An 18,052-nucleotide genomic window follows, 5' to 3' on the forward strand; every position below is an offset into this window, starting at 1 on the left:
CTGCTGTTATCATCTGCATCAAGATAAATTCAAAATCTTTAACACATGTTGCTCTGTTTCTCGCAAATGAGAGCAGGAGGCTCTGGTGGTCAGGAAAGGGCTGTTTCAGACTGAGCCTGGAGGATGGGTCTTCCTCAAGAGTGCCTGGGCCCTGGTGCCAATGACTCCTCCCACATTTTTCTGCCCATTCACAGACCCCCCTCGGCAGAGCTTACTGCATGTGTTTATTTGCCCTGAGACCAATGCAGTCCTGAAAAAAGCTTTTGTCTCATTCATAATGAATTTTCCAATGAAAACCTCAATTTGGAAAAAGTGTGTGTCTGGCTTGACTCATCAATCCAGAAACAATGCTGCAGTTTCAGCACTGTTTCCGGAATAAATTGTTGGTTGAAACAATCATGATCAGCATGGTTGATAGCTGGGATTTGAGTCATAACTTTGGATTACAATTCCCACACTGTGATAAGCCTGTGTGAGACATAACCCAGTCTAAGAATACATCCTTCCTGCACATCCATTGGCAGGTGGGCTTTTGTAAGCTCACAAAATCTGTGCTAGTTATACTTATCCGATCCCTTGCAAAGGTGTATTGCCCCAGTTTCTCAGTCCTTCCCAGGCATCATTTGCTGACAAAAGGAGCCTTTTCAGGAGGGTTGAGGGGTGGTTATTTAGTTTTTTACCTTCTCCTTGTTTGGGCTGACTTTCGCTCTTCGTACTTGGTGTAAGTAAATCCTCCAGATCTTGCAGCACAGGGTTAGTGCTTGCTTTGTTGTTTCTCTTGTTTTTCTCCTCTTCGCGTTGCTGCATCAATAAGAAGTACCGGTTTTAGTTTGAAACTGCAGATGTAATCCATGAAATGGTGGCCTGGTGTCATGGTTTGTCTGGTGAGGTGTTTGTTGCTATGAATGTAATCTCTCTGCCAAGTTCAGCGTTGCAGAACCTTGGTCTGGTGACCAAGGGTTTTATGGAAAGAAAGCATATCCCAGACAGGACCGAGAGCCTGGGAAGTCACGGTTCTGCTCCTGTTAGGGCAAAGCACTCACTGATGACATGGTTTATGTCTACCAGGCTGTCTGTGTGTTTCTGCTACTGCCAATCTGCCCTGCCCAGGGTTTTGGTTTGTTTTAAATGTGGACCTCTTGGGAGGAAGGATGCCAGTGATAAATGCCAGAGAAGGAAGGCATGGCAGCATGGGGATGGGCTGTAGGGCTGTCTTTGGTTTTACTTGCATGCATTTAGATCTTCAAGAGACTTCCTTTTGGATGGCAGAGAGAAGAAAATACCTGGGGGCTGATTTTGCTCAGGACAAGCATGCTGGGTGGGGAAGGGAGAAGCTTCCCTCTCTTATGCAGTAAGAAAGCTTAGATGGACTCTACTCTGGCTCCGTCCATCCTCCCAAAAGGGTGATCTGCCAATGGAGGGGACTGTGTGCTGGGGCCATGGGGTCCAAGGCAGCTCGTGGCCTTGCTGCAGCTGAGAGGTCCCAACCCACAGAGCAGCCATCCATTCGGCAAACCTGGCAGACTTTGAGGGCAGCCACGGCATATGACTCTGAGGTCAACAGGTCACCACACAGGGGTCTCTGGTGGGCTCCAACTGCTGACTACCCCTGCCGTGACCAGGCAGCTCCCACCCCTCGCTCCCTAAGCATTGGGGCTGTGCTGACACCCTCCCTTTTCCCCAGCCCTGCTGTGTACCCTTCCTCTCGCCAGGCTTGGCTGCCTCAGCAAACCTACAGGTGCCTGTGCAACAAAGATACGCAAGGTCTGTGCAAAGGCACATGCTTGTCTGGAAATGTTGCTGTTCCTTTGGGTAGCACCTGGCCTGGCTTTGTGGCCTCTCCATGGAGGTTTGTGTTCCCTCAAACCTTGGTTGCAACCAGTGAAATAGACTACGTGCCTCCAACTCCAAGCGTGCTGTAGCATGTGTTCGACTCTTGCAATACTTGAGGGTGCCCTAAGCACCAAGACCCCTTTTTTAAGCCGTATGCATGAGCGATCAGTTCTGAATTGGAGCATTCAGGTGTACTTTATGGAGTCTCATTTCTCAGTGCTTACATCCTTACTTTTAATGTTGCACCAATCTCAGCTTTATGCAATGTGTTGCTTGATGTTCCATTGCCTCCTTGGCTTGAATCCTGCCCTGTACCAGTAAAATGGCTGATACCAATCCTTTGGTGGCATCATATCCTCTCCTGATGCAATACTAGATACTTTGGACACTCCTACATAGTATAAAACAGCACAGGGTTAGAGACCCACCAGGAAAACTCTGGGGGAAACGGGTGCTGCCAGACCAGCACAGGCCCTGGGGGCAGGACACCTTTGCTGTTTCTCGTTGAGACTCATTATCTGAGTAGAGCTGTGCTTTTGCAGCAATTCTGCTGCCAGAGCTAATTTATATTAGTTCAAGGGTTCCTGCTTTATGGTCCTCTGCATGTTGCAACCTCTCCCAGTTCTGAATATCATGAGGTCCAAATCCTCCCCCTGCTAATTTGAATCATTGCATCCACCTGTATCTTGCTTTTCCCATCTGCGTGGCAGAGACAGACACCGGCCTCCTTTGTAAAGCGCTTTGAGAATTACTGGTAAAAAATGTTATTGCCATGTTGTTATTTATGGCTCTTTGCTCTTCAGCTTGAGCAAAATCTGGCTGTGGTTTTGACAGGCTTATCATTGTGCCTGGGAAATCTTAGGCTCCAAAACGTTACTTGAACTTTGAGGTAACTTATTTTTGTAGGTGGAAAGCACACTTTACGGGAAAACTCTCTGTAGTTTTGATGTATGAAATAGCAGCCTATTATGGGATGTGACCGCTCTGCAGTTAGCCATTAAATGCCATCAGAGAGGACTGAACAAGTACAAAATGGGTCTTCTCCTTTTGTCACTAAAGTGTTCAGAAGTGAAGAGCAATTTAAAAGTATATGTTGCACACTAAACTTGAAGTGCATAGTGTTTCAAAGATGGCTTTGCCAGATCAGTACATACCATTTGCATTTTCTTCTTCAGCTCTGCATTGGCGCGCTGGTACGCTTCAGCCACAGCGTTTAGATAATAGATGGCGAGGCTACAAAAACAAATGTGTTGCTGTAGTGATCGGATCAGGGGAGAGAGAAAGTTTTACAGGGAGCATTTAATTTTTGCCTACCTTTGCATGCCTAGTTTTCCCACCAGCTGTCTCCAAACTGCCTTTAGAGGCTCAAGACTTAGGAAAAATTCAGGCTGCCTTGTGGCACAGTCTGCTAAGATGGGCTGAGCCAGCCCAGTAGCTCATTTCTGCTCAAATAGAAGAAAAACGACCATCCTGCCTCCACCTTGGCTGGCCATGGGCTCCCTCTGCTTCCTTTGCACAGGTTTTGGCCCTTGGATCTTTCCTTGGTGGTGGGCTCATTCAACTCAATACGTGGATGAAAACCAACTCAGCTGATAAAACACATGGCTTTCTCAAGGACTCAAAGGAAAATCAAAACAGACACCAGGTCACACAGGGAACTTAAAAACCAAACCAAAACAAACAAAAAACCCCACCCCAAAACTAGGAAACAAGGAAAACAGTGGCGTGGAACAGTCCCCAAGGCACAGTCTGCCTTCTCCCCCGGCCAGGACTGGCTGCCTCCTGCATCCTGGGAACGGGCTGTCAGGAGCGAGCAGAGATGGGAACTGAGGGTGAGCAGGAGCCAGGTTGAAGCAGAGCCATTGGCTTTGGTTTCAATCCCTTCTTCTGCTAAAAGGGCACGCCAAAGCTAGGGAAAAACCAAGCCAAGCTGGAGGGAACTGAAAGGGGAGCGGGATGGGAGAGGGCGCGCTGGCAGCCAGCCTTTGGCGCACAGAGTGGCGCATGTTTTAAAACCCGCCCAAGTGTCTGGGGCTGTCTCGCCGCTGATGCCACTCTCCAGCCAGTAATATTTTTGGTTGTCAAAAATGTCTCCTCCTGGTTTTTTAGAGTGCTTTTATTCTTCTAAATTATAAACATCATCTGCTCGGTAACTCTGAGCCATTCCCAAGAAAAGCACCAGCTGTTCAGTTCATCGCTACAGATTTTATATTTTTTTTTTTAAAGTAGAAAATTCTCTTGTAAAAGGGGGAAAAAAAAGGGGGGGAGGGGAAAGAAAGAAAAAGGTGGACTGAAAAAAAAACAAAAAGGGTTTTCTGACAGTTCATAACCTGCTTGTGTGGCTGCTGCCCCTGTTCAGCATCCTCAAACCATGCTCGAGGATTTTGTCAGCAGAGTACCTGACTCTAAGCCCAACTAGGCACAATGTACCAGCGTTTTGATTTCCAGGTGGGAGATCAGAAGGGGGTACTTTGGATGACGTTTCCTTTTTTCAGGGATCTGTCTGGAGGAAACACATTTGCTTTCTTTTGCCTAGTATTAACCCAAAACTCAGTCTTGGTGAGTTTGAAAATTCTTATTTTTGATTTTCTCTAAGGATGAAATAGTTTTATTTCTTCTACATTGTCAAACATTGCATAGGAAATATATTGCTTTGTACTGCTTTCATAAAGATAACTGGATCTACCTGGTCAAAGCCATCTGGGATGCCATGGGCTCTATTTCTGATCTGCCTTCTCAAATTCATTGAGTAACTGAACAAATCCATTCCCATTCCTTTTTCAGTCCTTTCGCACCCTCTGCATCAGCAGACAGCACCATCTCCAACCACCACATCTTCCTTCCCTGCTGACTCCTGTGTTTAATGGGGCATTGATGGGAAGGGTGTCAACTCACCAGGTCCCTCGCCCAAATGTCGTGAGATATGAGCCTGCTTTGTTTGCAGGCTAAGCCCAAGTTTCCTCTGTCCTTGGTTTACTGCAGGTTTATTGCCCAAGGGAAGTTGAGATTGTCCAAGACTGAGTTGCCCTTAAGGGGTCTTGAGAGGGAAAGGGGCAGTGCCACAGAAAGGGGATTTGGGGGGATGGCTTTGCTGCAGTTCAAATCTGCAGGTAGTTAGGCAGATTTGGACTGGGTTGTTCAGGTCAAGACTCAGCAATGCTGAAGCAACCTGGATGGTCCTCCAAGGTGCATGCCAGTGTCCTGCTGAGGTCCTACAGGTGTGCTGGATTTGCTATTGTGTTCCTGATTCACAATGCTAGTGCTGGCTCCCAGAAAAGGCAGAGCAAAGCCATGTCCTGGTCTGACTGTGAGCAGCAGCATGAAGAGGTGTAAACTTTGCTGGGAACTCAAGTGAGCATTAGCAAATAGAGTTTACCCACTTTTAACATCTACCTGCCTCTAAAATGAGCCTGGGGGCTTTACATCCACCTGCCTCTAAAATGAGCCTGGGGATGCCCCCTTATGCTTGAGCTGCTTAGCATGGATGCTGCGTGGCCCTGGCACCCCTCTTCTCTGATTTACTGCTCCCTGAGAGCTGGGGAGAGAGTGTGGGTCACTGTCCTTCTCTAGCCTGCACGGTAGTTCTGTATCTTTTTCTCCTTCCCCTTGATGCAGTGAAGTGCTTCTAGCTTCTGCCAGGAAGCTCTGCAAGCCATGGCTTGAAAACCTGCTCCTAACCCAAACGCGACTAGGTTGTAAGCCTATGTGCAAAGTGTCTCTGATGCTTCTTGCTCTGTTTCCTTTTACCCTTGTCCCCAGGCAGCTAGAAACATGACAGTAAGTTTGACACCAGTGTCATCTGCTGGACCCCATCATTGTCTGGGATCAGAAGCCAAGAACAGAAATAAATAGAAAAGGCATTTTGGATTGCACCTGGAAAAAGAGAGGGGGTTATCATGGCTCGAGGAAAATTACTTAATTCAGTCCATAGAAGCAGAAAACACGCTATTTGAGTGTCAGCCATCAAAATCAACTGACTGTCCATTTACGATACACCTGTTGCTCTTTGTAGACGCTATTTGTTATTTAGGCTGCATTGTAGATTGCCTTGCCTGCTACTTTGAGAGCTGCTGGCTCTCTGCTCATCAGGACCAAATGAAGCTCCAGCAGTTGCATTTCTGTGACTTTAATCTCTTGGCAAGCTGGATGGGGATCAGTGTAAGGACTGGCTGCAGATTGACCCTGTCTACCTGTCTGCACCGTGGCAGAAGTAGCGGCAGAAGCAGAAGACTTTCAAGGAGAGGTAGGAAACTGGGGGACTTGTTTCTGATTTATAGTTATCTACTTTCTGGAGAAAATGGTGAAAGCAATGTAAACCTAAGTTGCTGGCCACTGGTAGCCATCGGTTACAGGACTGTAAACAAAACTATTGTTGTCTTGCTCTTCTGGCAAAATTTTAATTGGGGTAATTAGATTCTGTCTTCTTGTATACTTAGGTCACTTTTGTAGGCGTACAAAGATGGCTTGCTAAATTTGCGTTCCTTAATTGTAAATTTTCTAAGGTGACAAAAGGACCCAAGTCTTAGGAAACGTCCTTGTAGGGTAGCTGTAACGTTGTCTGGGATTATCCCAGACATAGTGAGCACACATAGCGAGCAGTGCTTCTGCAAGACACCTGATGCTCTGGGGACATGCAAGAGCTTCTGCCAAGGGGCTGTTGGTCTGATTTGTCCATGCAGCATGGGGGCACCCACTATTTTAGGCCTGTGACTCTCTCGGTAGCTGGATGACTAGAAATCACATATATCTAATATTGTCAAAGACCGCACAGGCAGTGTATCTGGGCGGGAAACAAGGATGTTTTAGGTAATGTGGACATAGGGTATCTCTCAGTTTGCAGAGGGGATCAGGGCAGAGGCAAGATGGTTCCTTGAGGAGAGACGGATGGATGGGAAGGCTCTGGTGTGGGAATAGCCTAGACTGGGAAAGGGTGATAAAAGGTGTCTCTTCAGCAGATAAACTGTTCTTATGTTGTTCCCTGTCCTGGCTGTCAGTGGAAGAAAGGGCAGGAGACTGTCACTGAACAAAACGTTATTTTCAAAGGTCTACTGCTCTCCTACCACCTTTTTTTTTTTTTTTTATTTTTTTGAGTTACATCAAAGCCCCAGAAACCTGACCTGCAGCCCTTTCATAAAGGTCATCCATTTGGGCTGATTAGTTCTGCGCTCTTCATCTCATGTTTGTGTTAGCATCTGCTAGTGCTACTGTGAAGCCTGCAGGGATAGAGCTAATAACTCAATAATATGCTTGTCTGTACTAGGGATGTAGCATGAGACTTCTTGTCTCCTGCATGTATCTGATCTGATTCTTCTAAGGGTAGGATCTGTCTGCATGAGTTACAGTATCTGATCATCTTTATTTAGGTTAAAATGAGTAAGTAGTTTGAGGCAGGTAGAGGGATGACAGATCACTTTCAGTTTAATTGGAACTTTTCTCAGGTTGAGAAAAATTCAGGCTGAGAAACTTCATAACACGGGAACTTGTATTTGATTTGATTTAATGGCATTGTCTTTGGTGTAACCTATTCAGAATGGAGGATCACAGTGCCTAAGAGTGGCTGTACTGGATCAGCCCAGAGGTCCATCTCCAATGTGTGTGGATGCCCAAGAAAGAGTCCGAGCAGCCAAGCATATGTAATACGCTACACAGCTCTCTGTGAGTCTCCCACTGTTTAGTCTGGAGTGTTCAAAGCTGCCTGCAAAATTTGGCCACAGCTCTCCCACTCATTTTGATAGCTATGGAAATCCTGAGAACAAAACTAAAAATATCTCTTTAAAAAGGAAAAAAAGATAACTGTCCTGGTCCTAGTGATGCTGAAGGTGCTAGGAATTAAGCATGGTTTCAAAGCTGAAATGATCAGATAGTACCGAAACAGATTCCAATGTATTATTCGGGGGAGGTGGGAAGGGGAGAACCAAAAACCCAAACCAAAACCACACATCTTCATATTTTTGGAATGTCAAATTTTTGAACACCCTGGTTTGGCAGTGCTGCAAATACCACCAGCTGTGACAGAAATTGCTTCTCCACAACGCACTAGGCTGCGACTGTCCATTTATTTCCTGCTGGCTACAGAAAATGTTTCATATGGAAGCTGTGACGGCTTTGATATCCACGAGGCCTCTGTCAGCAATGTGCTTCATCTACAAGGTTGTGTTAAACTGGGTCAGTAATTTAAATTTTGGGAAACTGGGTTGGGCAAGGGGACGGGGGGAATGGGTTAGGGAACATGTCTCTGCCCTCATCCAGGCAGTTACCTCAGCAGAAGCTATAAGCAGACCTCGCTAACATCCCAGCAATTTTTTCCAACCTCTTCCTCCCAGCCAGGCACGTGATATTGCAAGGAAAACTTACATCATGAGCAGAATTGCAGGTATGATCAGCCCTGGGTTTGCCACATAGCTGAAGATCTTGGCAACAAAAAGTGGGAAGTCAAGCTCGATGGTCTCTTGAATGACCTCATACATCCTTTTCTTTCCACTGGAAAGACAAACAGCTAGTTAAGGAGTGTACGTATTTCCTGGAGGGACAAAATAGCCGCTAATTTAACAATGCTAAGTAGCATGTTTCCTCTCTCTTACTGTAAGTGTCAGCTTGCTGTCGGGCACCAAGGATTTTGACAAAAAATTCTACTGGAATGACTTCATTTTGAATTATCTATTGGTCCATCCATTCCCCGCATGCCCCCCATTGATTATAAGAATAATCTTTGCTAGGCAAACTTGGTCCTGGAAATAATACACTTATTTCCATGTGTGGCTCCTTTGAGTTCTATTTACTCCTCCAAAATATATAAAATCCTACAGATTGCAGTAACCGTACGTTTCTGATCAATAGCTTGTTAAATATGGCCTTTTCATGGTAGAGAAAACTTTCCATACACAAATTCCAGCTTTCTGAAATAATGAGCCAACTTGAAGAGCTGCTAAGTAATGACAAAAATAGCAAGCTGTGATTATTGCTTAATAGGAAACTCAGCGAAAGAGTAATTTCAAACCGGATTGATAAAACAGATGAGAGTATTCTGTATGAAAGGAGCATAAATCTATAAAAGGCTGGATTATGTAATTGACCTTCTTCTCTCCCCAGCATCTCTGGCTCTGTGAATTCAACCCTAAGAGTGCTATGCCTCATCTTTAGGCTTGTTGCCTCCTGGGATCTTGCAGGATTCTGCTCAGGAAGGTGTTGGACTCTGTCCTGATGATGAGAGTCAATAAAGACAAACTTGGCTAAACGGTATCCCAACTTCATCAACTGCCTTAAGCCCAGGAGAGCTGAGCTTTCAGATGAGCTGAGAGGTGTGCCAAGGGTCTGAATCAAGCTGAGTGGCTTTTGAAGGGTTGATTGGGAATTGAAATAGCTCTTTCACGTTGCAGATTAGTCATCTCCAAACGACAGCCGTGTGTGCAACAAGTTTCTTGTCAGATCTTCTGACATTGCTCGTTGACACCTGTCCTTGTTACAGAACTGAGGGAATTTTGGTCTCTTGCCTTCTCCCTGGAGTCTTTTAGCTTTCTATTGTCATTCTCCATTAGCAAGTGGATAACCTAAAGCAGTGCATCTACAGGAACAATTTGTTCCAAGCTGGCTCCTTGCTGAGTCACACTCAATGGGCACAGGAAATAGTGCTACTCAATCAAATTAGACTTTATTGGCATGTTAATCTGGTCCACTGAATGCTCTGTGCAGTGCTGATTCTGTCCTAACTTAAAAAAAAAAAAAGCATTAAAAAACCCCCCAACAACACAGCTTCAACTCTTCAGGCTCAAACCTATCCACTTCCTGCTATTTTCTAATAAAATTCAGCACATAAAATATATTTTGTGCTGTGAGAGTTCTTGGCTCTGTGGAAGGTCTTAGAAGGAGGCTTTGGACCCCCATTTTGCTCCCACAATGCTCTTGAGAGCCTTAGGGGTGCTCCCGTTGCTTTTTTTTTTACTGGGGACTACACCCTGCTGTCCCACCCCTGCTGTCCTCTAGTGCTTTCATCTGCATGTGCTGCCCACAGCTGAGCACGGCCCATTGCCTCACATTGCGAAGGATTTAACCAGATGGAGAATGGAGGCATTTCACCGTGCCTACTGGAGTCCAGGCCTTCTAACTTCACGAAAATAATCTCATGTATCGCAGCAGAAAACTGGTGTTTTGGGTGTTATGCTAGTACCTGAATGGTCCACAGTCAAAGGAGGGAGGCAGGGACATGATGGTATAAGCCACTGGCAGGAGGCTGAGGAACAGGATCAACAGCAAAAGTCCCATGTAAAAATTATTAGACTTGGATGCTTTGAAGACTCGTTCATGAGGGACATTGCTACTCATGACAGCCCAGCACTGAAAGTACATGGAGGTTAATAAGCGCAGCACGTTTATACCAACGAGCCCTGGTGCGTAAAAGGATCCCATCCTGAAAAGAAAAGGAGAAGGACAGGTGTTGTTTTTTGACAGACTGGAAGAGGTTTTGTGTTTTCAGAAGAAGGAAAATAAGTGTTCATGTAGTGGGAAATTTACCCATTCACGTTGGGGTACGGTAATCATACGTTAAGGAGCAGTGAGGTCTCAGATCCCTCAGTGCTTGGAAAATATCAGGTGAGTGTAACCAGCAGGGAGAGACCTCCCAGAGTCTGCAGAGATGATGTAGTAGGGGAACGGGCAGAAATCATTAGTCTGCGGCAAAAGAAACCTTGCTTCCAGAGGAGGTTTTGTGCTCTTGCCTATTGCTTCTTGTGCTGTCGTAGCAGGGCAAAACAGTTCCTGGTTGCTGTCACATAGAGCAGTTTTGGGACTTGTCTCTCCTGCCCAATCTGTTGAGCTGGCTCCATGCCCACCCTTGCACTGACGTGTAAGCTCGTGGTGCCCCCAAAGCCCTTTCTGATCTCTTCCCATAGTACATGGACCATCTTAATGTGTTTTTACCACTGGGGGAAGAAAAAAAAAAAAAAGGACTCCGGAAAGTGAGAGTGGGGCAGGGATTGCAAGACTGTTCTATGCTGCAGTTCTGCCATTGCTACTCCTCTTGGATGAGCAAGTTGGCGTTTTTAAATTTCCACTTTTATAGTCAAGCACAGAAAGCCAAACAGTCAGAGAAACCAAAACCCAAAGGTTATTGTGGCTGGTATGGAAGATTTCTAACTCTGCTGGCAGGTTTTCTAAATAATAATAAAAAACAAACAAACAAACAAAACTCAAACCAAAAAACCCACGGAAATCTTACCAAATCATTCCCTGGTTGAAGACCAAACCCAAAACGTTGCCGCTAATGTCAAACTCGGCATAGGATGGCTGCATGGGGAAAGAAAGGAGAGTTTGTTGTTGCTAGAGGTGCCCACTGTTGTTGGCTGCTGGGTATGAGGATGCTTGTTTAAAGCTGGTGCGAAGGGATTTCTGGGAGGGGTCCCGCCGCGTGCGTGCTGCTTGAATGACCATCAGCAGTGCAGCGAAAGCAAAATTGGAGCTACTGCGCAGTCGGCTGCTGCTTCTCTCTTGGCTTGCTGAAAATTGGAAAGACGTATGGGTAGAGAAGAACCTAATGAGGTTCAACAGAACCAAGTGCAAGGTCCTGCACCTGGGGAGGAAGAATGCTAGGCACCAGTACAGGTTAGGGGCGGACTTGCTGGGAAGTAGCTCGGAGGAGAAGTATCTGGGGGTTGTGGTAGACAGTAAATTATCCATGGCCCAGCAATGTGCCCTTGTCGCCAAAAAGGCCAATGGAATCCTGGGCTGCATAGGGAAGAGTGTGGCCAGTAGGTCGAGGGAGGTCATTCTCCCCCTCTACTCTGCACTGGTGAGGCCACAACTGGAATACTGTGTCCAATTTTGGGTTCCCCAGTTCAAGAGGGACAGGGAACTGCTGGAGCGAGTCCAGCGAAGGGCAACTAAGATGATTGAGGGCTTGGAGCATCTGCCTTATGAGGAAAGGCTGAGAGAGCTGGGACTCTTTAGCCTGGAGAAGAGAAGGCTGAGGGGAGACCTTATTATGGCGTACAAGTATCTAAAGGGTGGGTTGAAGGAGGATGGAGCCAGGCTCTTTTCAATGGTTCCAAGTGACAGGACGAGGGGCAATGGGCACAAGTTAGTACACAGGAAGTTCCGTTCAAATACACGGAAACACTTCTTTATGGTGAGGGTGACAGAGCACTGGCACAGGCTGCCCAGGGAGGTTGTGGAGTCCCCTTCCCTGGAGATTTTCAAGACCCGCCTGGATGCAGTTCTGAGTAATGTGCTCTAGGCAATCCTGCTTTGGCAGGGGAGTTGGACTAGATGATCTCTAGAGGTCCCTTCCAAATCTGATAATTCTGCGATTCTGTGATTCTGTATGGAGGTGCTTAGAATTGCTCTGCGTTTCTGTCTTCTCCCCGCTAATATAAAGGCAGCTGTGAGCAAAGGAGCCATGGCACGGCACGGGGTTTTACACTCCAGCAGGTGTGTCCAGCTATGGACTTACAGTTCTACCCCGGTAAAATATCAAATGTTTAAATGAGGAGGATGATGATGAGCTGGAGGGCAAATGCTATGCCAGATACACCCATGTCTTCAGGTCTTGCAGCAGCATGCTGCTGAAGAACCGAAAGAGAGGGCAAAGGGAGAGAAATATGAGGGAATATATGACCTGATGGGTATCTGGTGGCATTTTGCTCTGTACTAGCCAGTCATTAAAATACTGCTTTATATGGAGTAACCTGTCTGTTGTGGGTGCTAATGGTGGTAGATCCAGAACAGGCTGCTCTAATCTGTTGAAAATATTTGCTATTTTATAAATTATTATTCTGGTAAATTTGCCTATGTTGAACCTGCTCTTTCTTCTATGTATATCTGCCTTTGTGCACACAAAACTCAAATGAGTTTTTGGCAACTTGAACTATATGTAAAATTTTTCTTTTTCATTTTCTTGGGGGAAAAAAAAAGCGTGTATTTTTTTTACTGCATTGCAGAAAACGTGGTTCTAAGAAATGATGGGTGATGCCTTTACATGTTTGAAATGTCCTGCACAGTATGTCTGTTTTTCACCCAGTTTGCACATACTTAATACTGTAAGCAGTTCATAAAGTTGACGTTTAAGATGTCTGTTGCTTATGATGAAAACTTGGAAGGAGCCTGGTCAGAGTCTTGCTTCGCTGACTGCTCACAGCTTTGGGAAGGGATGGGTGCAAACGTTGTTTGCTTTGTTCTTTTGATTCTAGTATATTTCTACTTCAAATCTTTAGCTAGAGGTTAATATTGCCTTCTTTTTCCCATGAAAACAAAGACAACTTTCAGTGCCTGCTGTCCTCTGCCTCGAGTGCTTCTGTGTGAGAATGCGTATATTCACTGTATGCATTAGAAAAACACGTATATGATTATGCTCGTGCCCCTGGCTAGGTTGGGTTAGAAGGCTGTTACCAAACCATCCTTCACTCCTTTTTCATTTCTGGGCCAGGGGAAAAAAACCCAACCAACCCCTACTAGAGGACCAGTGGAGTAATACGCTAAATACATGAATCTCCCAAAGATGTAGGAGAAAAAGAGGAGGGAAGCCCACGGTGCTTTCTTCTTGCTGTTACTACCATGGGAGCTGCTTGGCACGAAAGGAGAGTTATGGCTTTGCCCAGTCGCAGAGTGCGAACCCTGTAGTGCTGCCCCATGTTATGGTCTGCAACTTAACACTGCTAATAAACAGTAGTAATAAGTAACAGCCCTAATAAATAAGGGCCTTGCTTTGCTCCTTGGGGGCTGGGTTGGACTGCTCGTTTGCGAATACCGACCTTTTGCAGCATGTTAGTCTGGTCATCCCCTGACAGATGCTGATTGCTGTTTGTTTCTCAGTGCAAAAATCACTTTACAGCCTGCCTGGGCTGATGCCGAATGACACAGGAAAGGAGAGAAGGAAGTGTGGAATAAGCCCTAAAGCAGCTCTTTTAAATTTCACTGAGAGGTGAAGGATGGATTTCCAGGAAATGTATGGGGGCTTTTTTTTTTTTTTTCTATACATCAAGGATTGCCTGCAGGACAGAAGATACCTCCAGCTGTTTCTACAATGGAGATCTTAAGAATGAAGAAAAACCCCATGTGGTATTTCTAAAGGTTGTTTTGAAGAAAGCACCTAAAAAATAAAAAGAAATCAAAGCCAGCTAACAAAGTGAGAGGAGGACATAGCCAGGAGGAGGAAATCAGAAGGTTCAACAAGACCATGATCTGTCAGCACACGCAATGGGAGCAATTGTGTGCTGCTTGGCTGCCAGGGAGTTCCTGCAAGCTCCAAAATCCCTTGGGCACCCTGGAAATATCCTCTGCCTTCCTCAGAAGAAATGCAAAAAGCTCCGCAAGCAGCAAAATGCCTGCTGTGCCCTGCCTGCCCTTGCTTGACCAGGCCCCTATAGACACCTGCAAAGCCCGCCTCTGCTCTTCTCCAGACCGCTCCTGGAAACCCCCCCAGTATGACAGCTGGGCAGCTGGTGCACTGATATAATTGTATTCCTGCCAGGTATTTCCATCTCTGTCTGAATCCATCTGTTTCTGCCACTTCTTATGTGAAACAATGGAGTGTATCTATTTTATTTTTTTTTTTTTCATTATTTTATTTTGTATATGTGCAGCTCCAGGACCAGCTGCTTTGGTAACGTAGCCATTATGAATACCAAAGAGTCCAGAGCTGTTGTGTGTTCTGCATATGGGAGAGAGGAAGGAAATGCTCCTTGCTCCACTGCAGCAGAAGTAACACCAGCTTCCAGCATCCATCAGAAAAAGATGCTGTGAGTAAAGCGTGCTACTGCCTGCAGGGCGGGCAACGATCAGGAAGGTCCGAGGCTTTGAGAAGAGGTATAGAAGGGCCCAAAAGTTTGGGGTTCTAACGGCTGAATGAAGATCAGATTAATTTATTTTTTGTTAAACTCAACTTGGTGTTTTAAAGTCCTGAGGTGGGAGAGAGAACTGTATTTCTGTAGAGTTCTTTCTGGGATGAAACTGACTGATCCAGAGAAGTGATTCAGAGACTACCTACGCCAATTAAATTATCAGACAAGATCAGAGGACCACTAGAATCATGCAAAACAAATCTGTAGCGTTTGACCTAATGGCCCTAAATTACTTCTGTCTTCTCAGCTATAAGGCATTAACTTACAAATCCAGCCTCTAGGTCCCAGCACCAACAGTAATTCACAAATCTGACGAAGCAAGCTCGGATGAAATCTCCCACCAAGATGGTTATGTAGGTCACCAGGATATCAGACACAGTAAGCCTTACAAACTCCTGCAATTTAAAACAAGGAAAAAAACATTTAGCTCTTATAATTTCAGTAGCACATTCGGGATTATATTTTTTTTATTAAGCCATTTGTCCTTATATGACAGTAACTTTCAGAAAGGCATGCCATGAGCAAACTCCCTGCCTGTTTTCAAAGAAGCTTTACCTCTGTGCTTGGGAACCATGAGCTCTGTTAGAGCCATTAGCCCTGGTAGTCGCTGCTAGAATTACTGACTGCGCTATATGTTTTGGCAGCATGTAAAATGTAAGCAGAATGTTTATGCTGCGGTAATGCTGGTGTAAAACATAAATACACTGAGGGTAATTTTGACTGTGGATAGCTCTGCTATGGCTCAGCTCCATAACCTTCCTGTGGACTCCTGAGGAATTTGCTCAGTTGTAAACAAGAGCTGCGAGGAAGTGTAGGGAGGGGAGATGTGCAAGACAAGAAGGGTAAAATTGCAGGTAGAAGTAAGACTTGTAGGATGGGGATAGCTGGTGTCCCAAGGGTTCAAAAGGAAAAACACTGACAAGAAAAGGTTTAAAAGTCTTAAGGGGGGGGGGGGGGGGAACCCAAGGATTTGCAAGGTGACAGCTCAGTTGCACTGAGGATCAGCCCCTTCCAAGGAGCAATGGTGGCTGGTCTTTCCCCACTTGACTGAAAACCGTTTGGCCAGTGAAGAGTCATTGGGTGTACACACTAATGCATAGCCTTGTTGCTTGGTTAAGCCCTAGCTAGCTGTATCAGCCAATGCATAATTGCTTTTACTTTTTAAGTTGTCTGACTGCAGAACTACTTGGTGAATGAAGAAAGTTGCCCGAAGTGGGAAGGTTGCACAGTGGGTTTGTGGGGTGAAAGTCTGAGGACTTGAAGGCCACTCTGCATGCATTTCAGGGAGGTTATTTTTGCCTAGTTCTGCTCTTGTCCCACGGCATCATGATGCGTTAGTGATTGGGACGTGTCAGGAGTTCCCTTGAGGCATGTCTTCTGGTTAGGTTTTACCCATGTGCTCCAAAGCCTTCCTGCAACGTGAACTGAAGCGCAGCAGTAAGTGGAGAAGACAGGTTCCTTCAAAGGCACAGTCATGATCTGAACCAAAGCATGATGCAGGCATGGCTGCAGACTGCCCGGCCTCTTGTGCCCTTCATGGAAAGGGCCGCAGAACAGTGCATGCCGTAGGCAAGTCCAGCTGGGGATTTCACCACCAATGCTTGAGAACTGTGGCCAAGGATTTGTACTGCCTTGGTGTTGCTATGCGAGAGTCAGGAAAGGAGATGCCATTTGCAAGGAAAACTTCAAGCCTGGAAATGCTGAAAACATCAACACCACAAAAAAACCCCACCACCTCAAACCAGCCCAAAGACTTACTACATAATGAATTTCTTACAATGCCAACAGTTGTCTCCCAGCAGGGTCCCCTGGGCACGTCTGCGGGATCAAGGGGAGGTGGGGTGGCGGCACTGCCGTTCCCCACAGATGAGTTGTGGTGGCCAAGCAGCGTCCAGCGTGTGATGTTCTTCACCACGTCCTCTTCAGCCAGCTGCAACGAAGAGACCTTGCAGCCAAAAATGTCAGGAAATGGGGGTCCCAGAGGATGTATTTGGAGAGACCTAAGGCACTGGGTTTCCCCATCCTCCCTACCAGTTACCACCCTTTATATAAGCATTTGCTTACAGACAATTGCAGTGCCGGCACTGGAAAGGGAAATAGCACAGAAACTCCTTCCCTTTTGCCAGGAGCAGGGGAGCAGCAGCCCCTCCAGACTGAAAGCAGCTCGGGGCATTGAGTTTTGGGGAGCTAGCAGCCTGCTCCCCACATGTGGAGGAGCCAGACCTCCTGTCCTCCTTTCTCCATCGTTTTTCAGGGCTGAACAAACTGCCCTGATTCCTCCAATTCTTCTCAACTTAAAACAGGCTCATTTTTTCCTGCAGATCAGTTGGACGTTTATCCTTTCCTGCAGTTATCTGCCTGCAACACGCTACCAGGATAATATTAAAGAGGGGAGGGCAGGGGAAAAGGATTAAACTATATCCTTCAGGGCCTGCGTTAATAGAAATTGCAAACGGTGTCGGAGAAAAAAATTATCCTAATATGCCATGATTATAGGAGACAATAACCACTCTCTTCTCAGGGCTGTAAGGAGAAGCTGGAGGCTCTCTGGAAACCCCTCTGAGTTGCGAGTCTCTCCAGACCACTGCAGCCGGTGCTCGTGAGGATTGGGGAGAGGGGAAGCACCTGCTGCAAAGGGGGTGATCGTCCCTGCTGGCTGCGGGGACGGGCTACGCTTACCCTCGGCTCTGGACAATGATAATGAAGTTGAACACTGAGTTTTGGCTCAGCTCTTACTTTTTCGTTGACGTCATCCATCAAGGCCAACAAAAACGTGTAGAGATTCCCAAGGAAGAGCGCGAAGATCCGTCCCAGCTGCCACTTCAGCCCGATGCGGGGATGGTAGTTTTCTAGTGCAGCGATAGTTTCAAACAGCGGAGGGCAAAACATGCCTAGCAAGGACATCACAATTTCAACCTGCCGCGTGAGGAAAATGAGATTACCACCAGTAGAAACAACGGCGACTATCTTTCTCAGAGTGGAGTGAGGGCTGCCAGCAACTCATCAGCAACTGGTTGGAGCTTCCTGAAGGATTTATAAAGGGGAGGGAGCCAAAGCAAGCTCAGCTCCTGGCTCCGCTTAGCACGCGGGTGGCACAGCATCAGACTTCGGGGCTGGGTTGCACGGCTCGCTCTTGCAGGAGTGCTTTTGCTGTTATCTCAAAGGGGTGAGCTTTGAAGGATTTGTTCCCTGTCAGTCCAGACTCATGAATATTTAGGTTCCTCAAGTCCCTCGTAGTACTGCTTGCATCAGCTCCGAGGTTCTTATTTTACTTTCAGAGGAAGCGCAAGACTTGGCTTGTGTGCACAAAGATAATTAGTTGATGCTAATGTTTATTTTCCACATTCAGCACCTTTGCTTTTGCAATAAGCAATTACAGATTTGAATGGAAA

The 18,052-nt window shown here is 46.2% G+C and overlaps 1 protein-coding gene across 1 annotated transcript in view; it reads right to left on the reverse strand.

Moving 5' to 3' along the window:
- The window catches only part of TMC2 (transmembrane channel like 2), a gene marked incomplete at both ends in the record, with an annotated part of 35,999 nt that overhangs the window by 719 nt on the left and 17,228 nt on the right, over positions 1–18,052 (reverse strand). The window contains 8 exons of the mRNA XM_082499174.1: positions 681–801; positions 2,988–3,066; positions 8,188–8,313; positions 9,998–10,237; positions 11,045–11,112; positions 14,927–15,055; positions 16,438–16,590; positions 17,397–17,576. Coding sequence (XP_082355300.1) covers positions 681–801; positions 2,988–3,066; positions 8,188–8,313; positions 9,998–10,237; positions 11,045–11,112; positions 14,927–15,055; positions 16,438–16,590; positions 17,397–17,576 — 1,096 coding nt within the window. The remainder of the gene's footprint in view (positions 1–680; positions 802–2,987; positions 3,067–8,187; positions 8,314–9,997; positions 10,238–11,044; positions 11,113–14,926; positions 15,056–16,437; positions 16,591–17,396; positions 17,577–18,052) is intronic.

This window comes from Vanellus vanellus (genome assembly GCF_965231255.1).
Source record: "Vanellus vanellus genome assembly, chromosome: 2".
Taxonomy (NCBI): Eukaryota; Metazoa; Chordata; class Aves; order Charadriiformes; family Charadriidae; genus Vanellus; species Vanellus vanellus.